This window comes from Lepus europaeus, chromosome 3, assembly GCF_033115175.1.
Source record: "Lepus europaeus isolate LE1 chromosome 3, mLepTim1.pri, whole genome shotgun sequence".
Lineage (NCBI taxonomy): Eukaryota > Metazoa > Chordata > Mammalia > Lagomorpha > Leporidae > Lepus > Lepus europaeus.
This window is the reverse complement of record NC_084829.1, coordinates 163,592,426-163,604,908: the sequence shown is the minus strand read 5'-3', so window position 1 is coordinate 163,604,908 and position 12,483 is coordinate 163,592,426. Positions and strand designations below refer to the sequence as shown.

General features: G+C 47.9%; 1 protein-coding gene across 2 annotated transcripts in view; it reads right to left on the bottom strand.

Annotated features, from left to right (window-relative positions):
- PACRG (parkin coregulated) overlaps nucleotides 1-12,483 on the bottom strand; it is a 589,968-nt gene that overhangs the window by 17,863 nt on the left and 559,622 nt on the right. The window contains exon 8 of one of the 2 annotated variants that reach the window (XM_062187779.1): nucleotides 8,734-8,745. The exons of the other annotated variant lie outside the window; for it this stretch is intronic. Within the exon in view, the coding sequence (XP_062043763.1) occupies nucleotides 8,734-8,745 (12 nt within the window). The remainder of the gene's footprint in view (nucleotides 1-8,733; nucleotides 8,746-12,483) is intronic. 2 annotated transcript variants of the gene reach the window in all.

Here is a 12,483-nt window from a genome sequence, read left to right as displayed (position 1 = left end):
CTAGGGTGGGGTGCCTCCTAATCTCTGGATTATTTGGTTTTAAAAACATTTTGGTCCATGTCATTCTTCTTTCCGTATCCAAGAAGAATTAAAAAAAAATTATAGAAAAGACAAAAATTTTTGAGTGAAACTGGGATGTATTTAAGTTTATTTTAGTGTGACATAGCTTACAATAATAATAGAAGCTAATATGGTTTTATGTTGAAACAGATGTCACTGATATCCAATCTTTTTTTTTTTTTTTTTTTGACAGGCAGAGTTAGCGACAGAGAGAGAGAGAGAGAGAGAGAGAGAGAGAAAGGTCTTCCTTCCATTGGTTCACCCCCTAAATGGCCGCCACGGCCAGCGTGCTGCGCCGATCCAAAGCCTGGAGCCAGGAGCCTCTTCCTGGTCTCCCATGCGGGCTCAGGGCCCAAGCACCTGGGCCATCCTCCACTGCCTTCCTGGGCCACAGCAGAGAGCTGGACTGGAAGAGGAGCAACCGGGACAGAATCCGGCGCCCCAACCGGGACTAGAACCCGGGGTGCCGGCGCCGCAGGCAGAGGATCAGCCTCGTGAGCCGCGGCGCCGGCCTCAACCATTTTTTACGCACAGTCTCCTGTAGTTTAATTTACATGGTAATCCTTGCTGTGGCCAGGCTCTGTGCTAAGCACGTGAGTATCCTGACTGCTACTTCTCGCCAGTCCCTACAGCAGCCTGGCGAAGCTCCTAGTGTCACTGTCCCCCTCTTACAGACAAGGGGTTGCTGGCCCGGGAAGGTTCAGCCTGGTCATCAAGCACAAAATGCAAACCACCAAATGCAAAATAAAAGGATCTCTTTATGGATGTTTTGATCAAGAAATTCAGCTATGATATTTATGAAAACCAAATGAGGTTTAAAAATATTATTTTGTAACATTTCTTTATAATGTATGTATTATTCAATTATAGGAAAACTGCTTTCTTTTTTATCCCAAAATCAATCTGTCTCATCTATTATTTTGAATTATCTATGAAACTATTAATTGGTTAATCATTACAATAACAAGTAATAATTTTGGGCCACTGTGATTGGCACAATGTAAATGCAAGATAGACAAGGCTGTCAGAAAACTTACTATGAAAAAAATGTTTATATTTGGTCATTGAAAATATTTCTTTCCTATTCTGTGTTCTCCAGTGGTTCTCTCTTCCTTGGGCTACCATTTTACATTAGGAAATCTAAGACCATCATTGGTAATCTGACTTTTATTGACCAATTTTAAATGTAAATTTTGTTTTCTAGTAATTTTCCTTTTTTCTCTGTGAAGATAATTTGCTTACAGGTACTATTCTCACTAAGTCTAAGATATTCCCCCCCCCCCATAATATGCTTTTAAAATGCTTTTATAAAAATATTTCCATAGGGGATACAAAACAATATTATGATGACATAATTTGTTTTACTCTCATGCAATTTCATATAACCATACATAAAGCAATATTATACCAGATTAACTTTCTTATATGAGATTAAATTCTCATTAATTTATTTTTAATGTTTTATGAAAAATATTTTAATATAAAGAAGTACAATTTTCTCATCTATTTTATTACAATAGCATTTTTGTTTTAGGGAATTTTCATTAAAATATTTTTTGCTTCCTAACCAAAAAAACAAAGTTAATTCCTTTTTTTCTAAAGAAATTATTGGGTCGTATTCTGCAATTGCTACAGGAAGTATCAGACTAGGTACTACCTTGGCAAAAATCAAACCTACGTTGGAGGTGGAAGATCAGAAAGTCCTCGAAGAGATTATTATTAGTCTCTAGGAGACTATATCAAAATGTGGTTAGAATTATTTTTTCTTTTCATAGTTTCCCGTTTTATTTCCATTTTGAAAAAAACATACGATTTTTTTTCTGATTCTTCCTTAGTTTTCAAAAATGACCGAAGCTTCACTTAAAAAAACTCGTAGCACCTTAAGCCTATATTCTTTACATATCTTATGTTACACTGTGATAGTTTTGAGAGTTTCTGTTAACTTTTTCTTCTGGTGATATGGACTATCATTGTGTCCGTTACACTTATTGTACATCTTTTCGACTTCTCAGCTGTGAATGAGGAAGTTATTGCATTTTAGTTACAGGTCTCTTCTCATCTTCCAGGTCATGGTTTGGTAATAACTAAAATTTCCCAAAATCACATTTCCGCAGCTCGTGCGGCTAAATGCCTGTGATGCCTGCGTGGTGTTGAGCGGAGTGCCGCCCTGGGTCACTCAAAGGTAAGCCCTCAGGCTCTATTCCAGTGTTGCTCTCTGCGGGGCCTTTGTGCCTCTTTAGACCCCAGACCGCACTAGGAACTATGGTGGCCACCATGCCACTTGCCCTGGCGTGTGCTGGCGTGTGTGGCTCATGCCCATGGTCATATATATGTACATGCATGCTGTGATCATGGCAGGAGGATTGAAGGCACCAGCGTTAGGGCTGAAACCAATAGCTCATGCTGTTCTTGTCCTAAGAGTCATCCAAATCTCCAAAGAACAAGTTGGTCCACAGGGCTCCCTAGGAACTTTCCTCGCTACTCAACCTGTCATATGAAGAGTTAAGGAGAGTCGTGCAACACCTTTCCCAGCCCCTTAAACAATCCCTCAGTACCCTGGAGAGATATCAGCACTACACTTGGTTTTAGGGTCAGAATCAGCTGATTTGTTTCTGTCCTTAAGAAACCCCCTTGCAAGAGTGTGAGCCATAGTCAGAAGCTAATATTATTCTTTTGCACTAGTACTTTATAAAAAATAAAGAGAAATCGTTTCAAAGGAATTTTAGGCAAATGGAAATTTGAATTAATTTGGTTGCGATCACGTGATATTGTTAAAGAACTTTAAGGTATCCAGTTAGTCAAGGAGTGTGTCTTTGAATTTGCACTATGTAAAAATATTTCTTTGTTTATTTATTTATTTGAGAGACAGAGAAAGAAAAAGGAATAGAAAGACAGAGAGTGCTCCCATCTGTTGCCTTTCTCCCCAGATGCCCAGAACAGCCAGGGCTGAGCCATCTGAAGCTGGAGGCTGGGGACTCAGTCCAGGTTTCCCACTTGGGTGGCAGGGACCCAACCACTTGAGCCATCAGCAGGGTGTCCCAGGGCGTGCACGAGCGGGAACCTGGCGTTGGCAGCAAGCTGGGTCTTGAACCCAGGGCCTCTGGTGTGGGACGCGGGCATCCTAGCAGAGCCTTAGCTACTGCACCAAATGCTCGCCCTGCATGCACTATTCGAAGCAGACATTGTCCCAGTGACCCTTTCCTTTAGCATTTCCTCCATCCTGACTCTAGGATGCTTTTGTTTTTAATAAGAAGATGTTACATGGAAGATGTTGGGTGCCGGATTTTGCTACCAAAAGACTTTGAACTTGGCTCTTGCAGAAGTGCCAGCTCCCGCTCTGCCCCTCAGTGGCCACGGCTGGCTTTCCTCCCCATTTCTGTTGCTGCCACCACACTGCTGCCCTTGTGACCTGCCTCCAAGGTCGCCTCTCCACTCGCCTCTCCTGTCTCCTTTCTAGCCCTCACATTCACAATCGCCTAATCCAACCTACGGTAACTCAGCTTGAGTTGTGTGTCCCGATATCTGCTGAATAAATTTCAGCTTCCTCAGCCTGGTGTGCAGCCTGGTCATCTCTCTCTCTCTCTCTTTTTTTTTAATTTGTTTATTATTTGAGAGGTAGAGTTACAGAGAGATAGGGAGAGACAGAGAGAAAGGTCTTCCATCCACTGGTTCACTCCCCAATTGACCACAATGGCCAGAGCAGCGCTGATCCGAAGCCAGGAGCTTCTTCTGGGTCTCCCACGAGGGTGCAGGGGCCCAAGGACTTGGGCCATCTTCCGCTGCTTTCCTAGGCCATAGCAGGTAGCTGGATTGGAAGTGGAGCAGCTGGACTTGAATCGGCGCCCATATGGGATGCCGGCACTGCAGGCCGGGCTTCAACCTGCCATGATTCAGTGCCAGCCCCCATCATGTTTCATTTCTAAAACCTCTCTGTGCCCTGGAGGCAGACGTGGTGCTGGTGAGATATTTGCCACAGTGACACCAAAGAGAGACATTTGGGGTTTATGTGACTCCTCTTTGCTGGTTTGCTCCCCAGATGGCTGCAAGGACCAGAGCTGGGCTGATCCTAAGCCAGGAGTCAGGAGCCAGGAGCTACTTCCTGGTCTCCCATGCAGGTACCAGGGCCCAAGCACTTGGGCCATCTTCCATTGCTTTCCCAGGCCACAGCAGAGAGCTGGATCACAAGGAGATGGGATGCTGGCTCTGCAGGTGGAGGCTTAGCCTACTAGGCCACAGTGCTGGCCCTTCCTGGCCTCCTCTCAGCTTCTACTCCTCCCTCACTGGAACATCAGGCCCCAGTGCAGCACCTGCTGTCCTCTCCCAGGAGGCCTGGTCCCTCCTCCCCTTCCCCCGCTCGTTTGCTCTAAGCCCTTCCTTCCCCACGTCTGCTTATACTATCTGCGAAGCCTTTGTCGACCACCCAAGTCGGAAGACAGCGTTCACTTTTAATCAGTTCACAGGTGTTCGTGCTTCTCTGGGGGTTCTCATTTGGTAGCTACTGTGACGGTGTCTCACAAGAGTGGCACGCCTTGGGGTGGGTGCCGTGGCACACAGGGCTAAGTCGCTGACTTGAGTCGTTGGCATTGCGTATTAGAGTGCCTGTACTCAGGTCTCATCTCTGCTTCCAACCCAGCGTTTTGCTAATGTGCGCCCTGGGAGGCCGCAGGTAAGGACTCCAGCACTGTGTCCCTGCCACCCATGTGGAATACAGGGTGGTGTTCCTGGCCCCTGGCTTGGGTGTGGCCCAGTCCTGGCTACTGTGGTCACTTGAGGAGTGAAGCAATTTTCTCTCTCTCTCTCTCTCTGTCACTCTGCCTTTCAAACAGATTTAAAATTGAATAAGTTACACTTTAAAACAAAACAGTGCACCTTGCAGATGTGGCCCTCTTTGCATCCACTACCAACTCAGCAGGTGTTCAGGAACCAGCAAGAAGGAATGACATTGCTGTGTGATGGCGGGGCCACCGTGGGGGCCGAATCCAGCCAGCAGAGGGGCAGAAACCCAGGGCTCAGGAAGCCAGGGAGAAGCTGTGGGGCAGACAGGAACAAGGGCAGAGGCACACAGTGGGTGAGTCAGATGCCAGGTGAGTGCCACCTGCGGGAAAAGGGAGACGTGTGCCTAGGGACACGGCGTCAGGAAGGAGAGGGCTGCGGAGGCCCCCAGAGGCAGAGCAGCCGCACCGGGCAGTGCCCCGTGCCCTCCCTGACTGCGGGCCGCATGTGAGCTCATGTGGATCTGATTTCACATAGTTCAACCTCATTTATAGATGGTCATGTGTGGAAGGCACCAGGTTCAGTGCTCTCCCATTGAGTCATGGCATAATAATAGCAACAGTGCTAACATCTATTGAGTATTTTCTGTTTCTATTTTCTACTGCAGTGTGGGTACTGCTGAACTCTGCTCGGGTCCATTATCGCATCCAGTCTTTGTGACAGAACTGCAGAACGCGTGCTAGATCAATGTCCTTATTTAGGTTTTAAGTGGTCAAACGTTAGAGAAATGAAGGGATTTGTCCAAGATGGAGCGGGCAAACTGAGGCAGGCCCAGGTCTGGCAGGGACAGGATGCCACAGGGCTCTCCGTCCCTCCTTCTGTGGTGGCGAGCACTTCGCTCTGAAGCCCTTGGCTTCTCCCTTTGGGTTCGATCCATCCCATTTTTCACAGGCCACAGGGTAGACAGCAGCTTTTAGATTTGGTTTCTGATAAACATTTTTGGTCCCTAATAGAACTCTCCTACTTCCAATCCAGCTCCCAGCCAATGTGCCTGGCAAAGCAGCTGAAGATGGCTCAGTGCTTGGGCCTCTGCACCCATGTGGGAGACCTGGAAGAAGCTCCTGGCTCCTCGTTTCAGCCTGGCCTGCCACAGCCACTGCACCCATTTGGGGAGAGGACCAGCAGATGGGAGCTATCTCTCTCTCTCTGCTATTCTCTCTATAACTCTGCCTTTCAAATAGACAAATAAGTGTTAAAAACAAAAACAAAAAGCCCTATAAAACCAAAGCACAAACAGATCCTCGAGACAACAGCAGGCCTGTGACACAGGAATCAGGGCAATGTTCCCGCGGCCTGTGCACGTGCAGGGTCCACGTCAGTGCACGGAATTCCAAGTTGTTAATGTGGCTTCCAGTGACCACCTCCCGTGTCGCTCCCTAGGCCCCCGCCTGACATCCGGATGTCGTGAGGCGGACCTGGACGCCTGTCCTGACAGAGGGATGACATCCTGTGGGCTTGGTCATCACCTTTGCTGTGGCAGTTCTCAGCTAATGTCATGGACACGGAGGACCGCGTTGGCATAAGTCACCCCTGGGGAATGCCTCCCCCTAAATGCCTTTGAGTTTCTCTTAAGAACTCAGTTGGCCATTTTTGCTAACACATATCCACCAAGTTGTAGTTATTTTATACATAAAACTAATTTGCGGTCCCTTTGTATTCTGGGAAGGGAATTAGGAAAAGCCATTCAAAAGTGCTTGGTGAGGGCCGGCACCATGGCTCACTCGGCTAATCCTCCGCCTGTGGTGCCAGAATCCCATATGGGTGCCGGGTTCTAGTCCCGATTGCTCCTTTTCTAGTTCAGCTCTCTGCTGTGGCCCAAGTGCCTGGGCCCCTGCACCCACATGGGAGACCAGGAGGAAGCACCTGGCTCCTGGCTTCAGATCGGCGCAGCGCCGGCTGTAGCGGCCATTTGGGGGTGAACCAATGGAAGGAAGACCTTTCTCTCCGTCTCTCTCTCACTGTCTATCTGTCAAGTAAAAAAAAAATAAAAAATGCTTGGTGGCATAAAGAGGCAATAATTTTGCGGCAGAAAGTTCTCTCTGTATTACATTTCTCTGATATTCAGGAACTAATTTTTGCTCAGATTTCAGGTAGAGTGCTGCACAGAACGACTCGCCATTAGGAATCTGGCAACATGGAATTTTTAGTTTTGATCTCCTATTCAAAGGTGTGATCACAGCTAAACTTACGTTCACTTTACATTTCAAACGCAGCGGAATGTTAAGTAGAGCTATCGGTTACACTTGCTGTGGGGTCTGCAGGCATTGAATCATTGAATCTGATTCGCTTAACCATCCTGGGTGAGTACAGATGGGGAAACTGAGGCGGGGCTAGTCAGGAACTGCAGAGCTGACGAGGGTCGGAGCCACACACGGCGCAGGTCTGTTCGGCTCTTCCACTCCTCTGTCCACCATTAATGACCTCGGCTACAAAATACCATGCACACAGAACATCAGCAAAGGGCCTCTCTTCGCCACGGTCAAGTTTATAATTCCTGTGACTGAGAGATCAACATAATTCTGAAGGTGAATCAGACGGCAGCTCCACTCCAGACGCTCTTAGTGCTTGGAATTTCAAGCGCCTGAGATGAAATTGCAATTAAGGAAAAACCACCTGAGAAACCCGGCGAGGTTCTACAACCAGCCGTTGTCACGAGCTAAATACCTTCTCTGAAAAGCAAAATCTAGAAGGATGATACAGAATGAAAGTCGTTTGAATAATCGCTAAGCTCTGGGGGAAGGAGAAGACGCCTCGAGGCTTACTCTCCTGAAATCATTTTCTTGTTTTGAAAGAAAACAGCAGAGTAAAAGGAAGAGCTTCTACTGTGGTGTCTTCCTTCTGAAAATCTTCAGTAGTCTCACAGCCACGCTCGCCTCTCCCAGACCAGCCAGGGCACGCAGCACCCAACCAGGGTCCCCAGCCACACACCCCATGCCAGCCCCCACTCTGGCCCCCTACCTCTGTCTCTAACTCTTTCAAATCAATAAAAAAATAAATCTTTAAAAAAAGAGTTATATGAAAACTATTCATGTTTAATCTGTTCCTTGGTAAACACAGGATCAGATAGTTTTCAAGGTAATACATAAACACACACGTGTATACACATGTACATTTGTATAGACACACATACACATACATGTACATACATATATAGAGAGATGCATACAGAAATACACACATGTGCTGCCAGCTGGTCTGCTACGTCCAAGGGTTCTGAGTTACGAATTCAACCAATGATGGCTTAAAAGTATTTGAAAAGGGAAAAATGCTGCTTCTGGACTGAACGTGTATGGACTCATTTTCCTTGTCATTGCTCCCCAAACAGTACAGTGTAACCACTACTTGAGGGTATTTGCATGATGTTACCTATTATAAGTAATCCCCAGATGATTGAAAGGATACTGGTACATGGGCATAGGTTCTGTTAGGACAGTGTAAGGGGCTCGAGCTTCCACACAGGGAGGGGTGGTCCTAGAACCCATTCCCTGCAGGCCCCGGGGGTCGACTGCAGGCACGCACATGCACACACGCGCACACGAACACACACACAGGCATCCATTCCCACACACGTGGCGCCTGCATCGCCACCCACGGTGCAGCGTTTTCCCTCCGAGAGCTTCTCCGGATGGGGCCCGGCTGCTGCGGCACGGGGGGAGGAATGGCTCCTTTGCCGACGGCCGAGGCTGGCATTAAGAGCCAGCGACTGTTGAGTTTAGCACGGCTACATCACTTATTCAGAAGATAATAAGCCCTTTCTCATGGCAGAGTTAGAATCACATTACTGACTCTGAAACCTAATTGCTCCATCTTGACTGAGTTGGAAGTTTTTAATACCTCAAACGGGGGTTTGTAACTGTAGTATGGGCTTTTAAAAACTGCTTTTGAAATGAGCTTCAGAACCCAAAATTTCATCTTTCCTTTCTGCCTCTCTGGTAGTGCAGTCAGAATATCACTTTATTGTTATCGATGCTATTATGTGTGGTAGACACAGACGTCCTGCTTTATGTATCAATAATAAAGTGTGTATTATTTCCCTAAAAGCAGCAGTACGCACGGATATTTCCTGACAATAAATATTTATGGACAATTCACACCAGTTTTATCGCCCATCCCGATCCTAACAGATGCGAGTTCATCATTCCATCTGATTTTATAAACCTCCGAGTAATGAGCTGCCATCCATCCTAAAAGACACGGCCTATAAAAGAGCACGGGTTGTCAGTAAACGGTTACCCTGGTGAGATATTCCATTCACCGCTCCACGTGCATACAGACAGAATTGTGCCAACGAGAGAGGCGACGCGCAAGACGGAGCCAGTGCTGCGGCGCTGTCGGTCAGCCAGGACTGGGTGCGCCTCCAGTGGGCCGTGTCTATGCGAGGAGCTGTCCTGGACCAGTGTCTGCCTGGCCATCAGCCGGCGGCCCTGCTCTGCTCTGTGCATGGCGCCTTCGTTCCCCTGGACCTAGCCGTCTTCCCTGGGCCAGCTTCCTCCCGCACGGCGCAGCAGAGATGAAATTAACAACCTTCCGTCTGACGTCGGGATGGCCCTGGGAGCCGCAGACCTGCAGGGGCGAGGGCCGTTAAAGGAACACTGTGGCTAAGCTTGCAAAGTCCACACAGTCGGGGCTGAGGCGGGTGGGTCTCCCCTGCAGAAGCCTGGCTGAGAAGAGGGAAGGGTCACAGGCCCAGGGATGGTTTAAGTGGAGGCTTGCATGCGGGAGAGTTGGGTCTGCCCAGTTGAGGGCGTGGCTGTTGGGGTGAGGCTGGAGACGTTAGCAGGTGACACAGAGCTGAGTGGTCGTGGCAAGAGGAGTCCCCTCTATGCCAAGAATAAAATAGGAGGACAAGGAAGGTCTTAGACAAGTGACACATGACCCTCATCTTTTGGCCACCGTCTGCCCCCCATTGGATGTGGTCTAAGTTCCATGGCTCCTGCACTCTCTGGGTGCAGAGTGGTAACAGCTTGGTTTGAGGTGACAGAGAGATAAAGATGTATTTGGGGGGGGGGTGTGGATCACCAGAAAGCAGTGTTAAATTTGGTAGAGTGAGAGAGGGGTTGTTTTAGATGAATGGCAACAGCATTAGTTTTAACAAGGAACACTGCAAAGGACGAAGTTTGAGGGAGAAGAACCTGAACTTGTCTTTGGGCAAGTGGAGGGAGGCAGGTGGCTGTACCCCTCTGCAGCTCGTGCCCATCCAGGGACGGGAGAGCAGGTACGTGATGTCCTCTGAGTTACAATACTGATCTTGTTTGGGGCTTAAAAATAGCTAAACAAGGTGAGATTAATCTATTAAGTGCACTAAGGAGCTTGATGGGCAATTTTCTAACGTCTGTTCACGTCTTCCTGCCGCAGGGCCCTCAGCTCTCCATTGGACCAAAGCTCTCCATCCGTGAATAGAAGAAGCGACGGGCAGAAGCAAGCGCCAGACTGGGGTCAGTGACTCTTCTCTAAAGAAGCTGATGATCTGTGACCTCCTGGGTTCATCCAGCAGCTCTAGGCATGGCTTTGGGCTGGCTGCAAAGCCCTCTGAACTTGACTCTTATGTGGGATGGCAAGAGGATCAAGATCCTCTCTAAAATCACTCATGGTTCTACAATCCTGTAATCCTTTGGGACTATTTTCTTTGAAGTGTTCCAAATAATAATTTTTTTCAAGGAAAAAAAAATGCCCATCAGAATATTCAAATTAATGCTTTTATTCCTAAGGATTTAACCTATAATATTTTAAAACGTTCTTGAAAAACTTGACCTGCTTCCCATGGCATGATATTCATCTAATTTTATCATGAATAAAGATTTTATTTTAATAAGAAAGGAAAGAATGCTGTCAACACATTGGTTAAAGTTAATTGAATTTGGATTGCATGCTAAAAGGGGGCAGGCCTCATTTCTTTCCCTATGCTGTGAAATTACTAGATCAAAAGGCTAGCTCAGGGCTCAGGGTAGCCGACGCCTATACACTGTGTTTCAGTTACACATTACCACTCTCTGAATGCTGCATTTTGCTTGGAGTTGCTAATTATTGAATATAAGCTCTTTACACTTTATCTTCAATGTGACAAACTTGAAGGTTCATTTTTTGGAGATCTCGCTATATATTTCTTTTCAAAAATATTCGTTCATTTATTTGAGAGAGAGTGAGCAAGAGTTCACTCCCCAAATGCCCACAAATGCCAGGGGTGCCAACTCAGTCCAGGTGGGTGGCAGGAGCCAGTCAGTATCTGCATCAGCAGGGAGGTAGAACTGGGAGGTGGAGGCAGCTCTCAGACCCAGGTGCTCACGTGGGACACAGGTGACCTAGCCAAGGGTTTAACCACTAGGACAAATGCCTACCCCTACATTTCTACTTACAAAATTAAATAGTCATCAGCTACATCTCATATGGCAAAAAAAAAAAAAAAGTAAGTTGATTTTCAGCTGTCACTACTTTTCAGCCATTGTGCTACACTGTGCTTTGTTCTCAACCCTTCCAATCTATTTCACAAGATGTTGCGAGTTCACACTTTCTAAGGTATAGCTCCAAACACACTAACCACTCACTCCTCCTCATGCATCCCAAACGGGATCTTTGGTGACTGTGTTGCAGCAAAGTCCGGTCTTTAAACAGGAGTTCAAGGGCTTCTCACCAATGGGCCTGGTGTGGCACCTGCCCACGCCTGGGTGCATGGTGTCTCTGCCACAGCTTGCATTGTCCCTGCTGCTGGAGCCTCCTGACCCACCTGTGGGGCTGCACTGTGGCCGGCAGTGTTTAGTTATGACAGCTTGTGCGGACTAAGACGGCGCGTGACAGACGCTGTGCTCTCTTTTAGAGTGGAGGCTTCTTGAAGTGAGCAGTCATTTAGTGTTTTCCTTTGTCCACCGGTCTGTGTGCACCATGGGGCTGTGTACATCACGGCCCCTCAGGCTTGGGGACATACAGTGGAGACACCCCTGATGGTGAACGGCTCAGGAAATGGCAGCAAAGATACCTTTTTCTGGAGGTGACAGACTTCCCCTTTAAGTGATAAGCCTATATCCCCTCCAGAGAACCGAAGCAGCAAGATCTGGGGTGGACAGACCGGAGTCTGGGCAGCAGCCGTGCAAACCAGAAGTGTGGCGGTGACAAGAGACGAGCGGCTGCAGGTCCTGCAGCTGGAGGCCACAGGGAACGCGGGGACCTCCTGCGCGGAGGCCTGGTGGCCACGCGGCCACGCGGAGGACCTGTCTCGTGATGGTGCCACGGGCCCAGATACAGGGTGAGTGGGGCAGGCCCCGGGAAGACCCCTCCTCTGTCAAGGTGGCTTAAGGGAGCAGAGAAAACAACTCTTCTAGAATGTTCAGAAGAGCAGGAACAACCTGTGGGGCAGACCGTCCTTTTTCCCGTTGGGCGGGAAATCTAACTCATTTGAAATCGAGCAATTGAAACAAAAGGCAGCATCTCATTAGAAGAAAAACCCCGGAGAAGCAGGGTGGAGCTCACTCCTGGAAGGCACCCACGCATACTCACAGACGCAATGGCCAAGAATGATGGACTGAGGACTGGCGCTCCATGAATGGAAACCGACAAATTAAACAGAAGGACGCGAGCATGGCGTTGAGAGCCCTTCAAGCCAAAATGCAAGAGCTGGGGTTGGGGGGAGCAGCCAGCCAGACAATGGGAGGGCAAGGA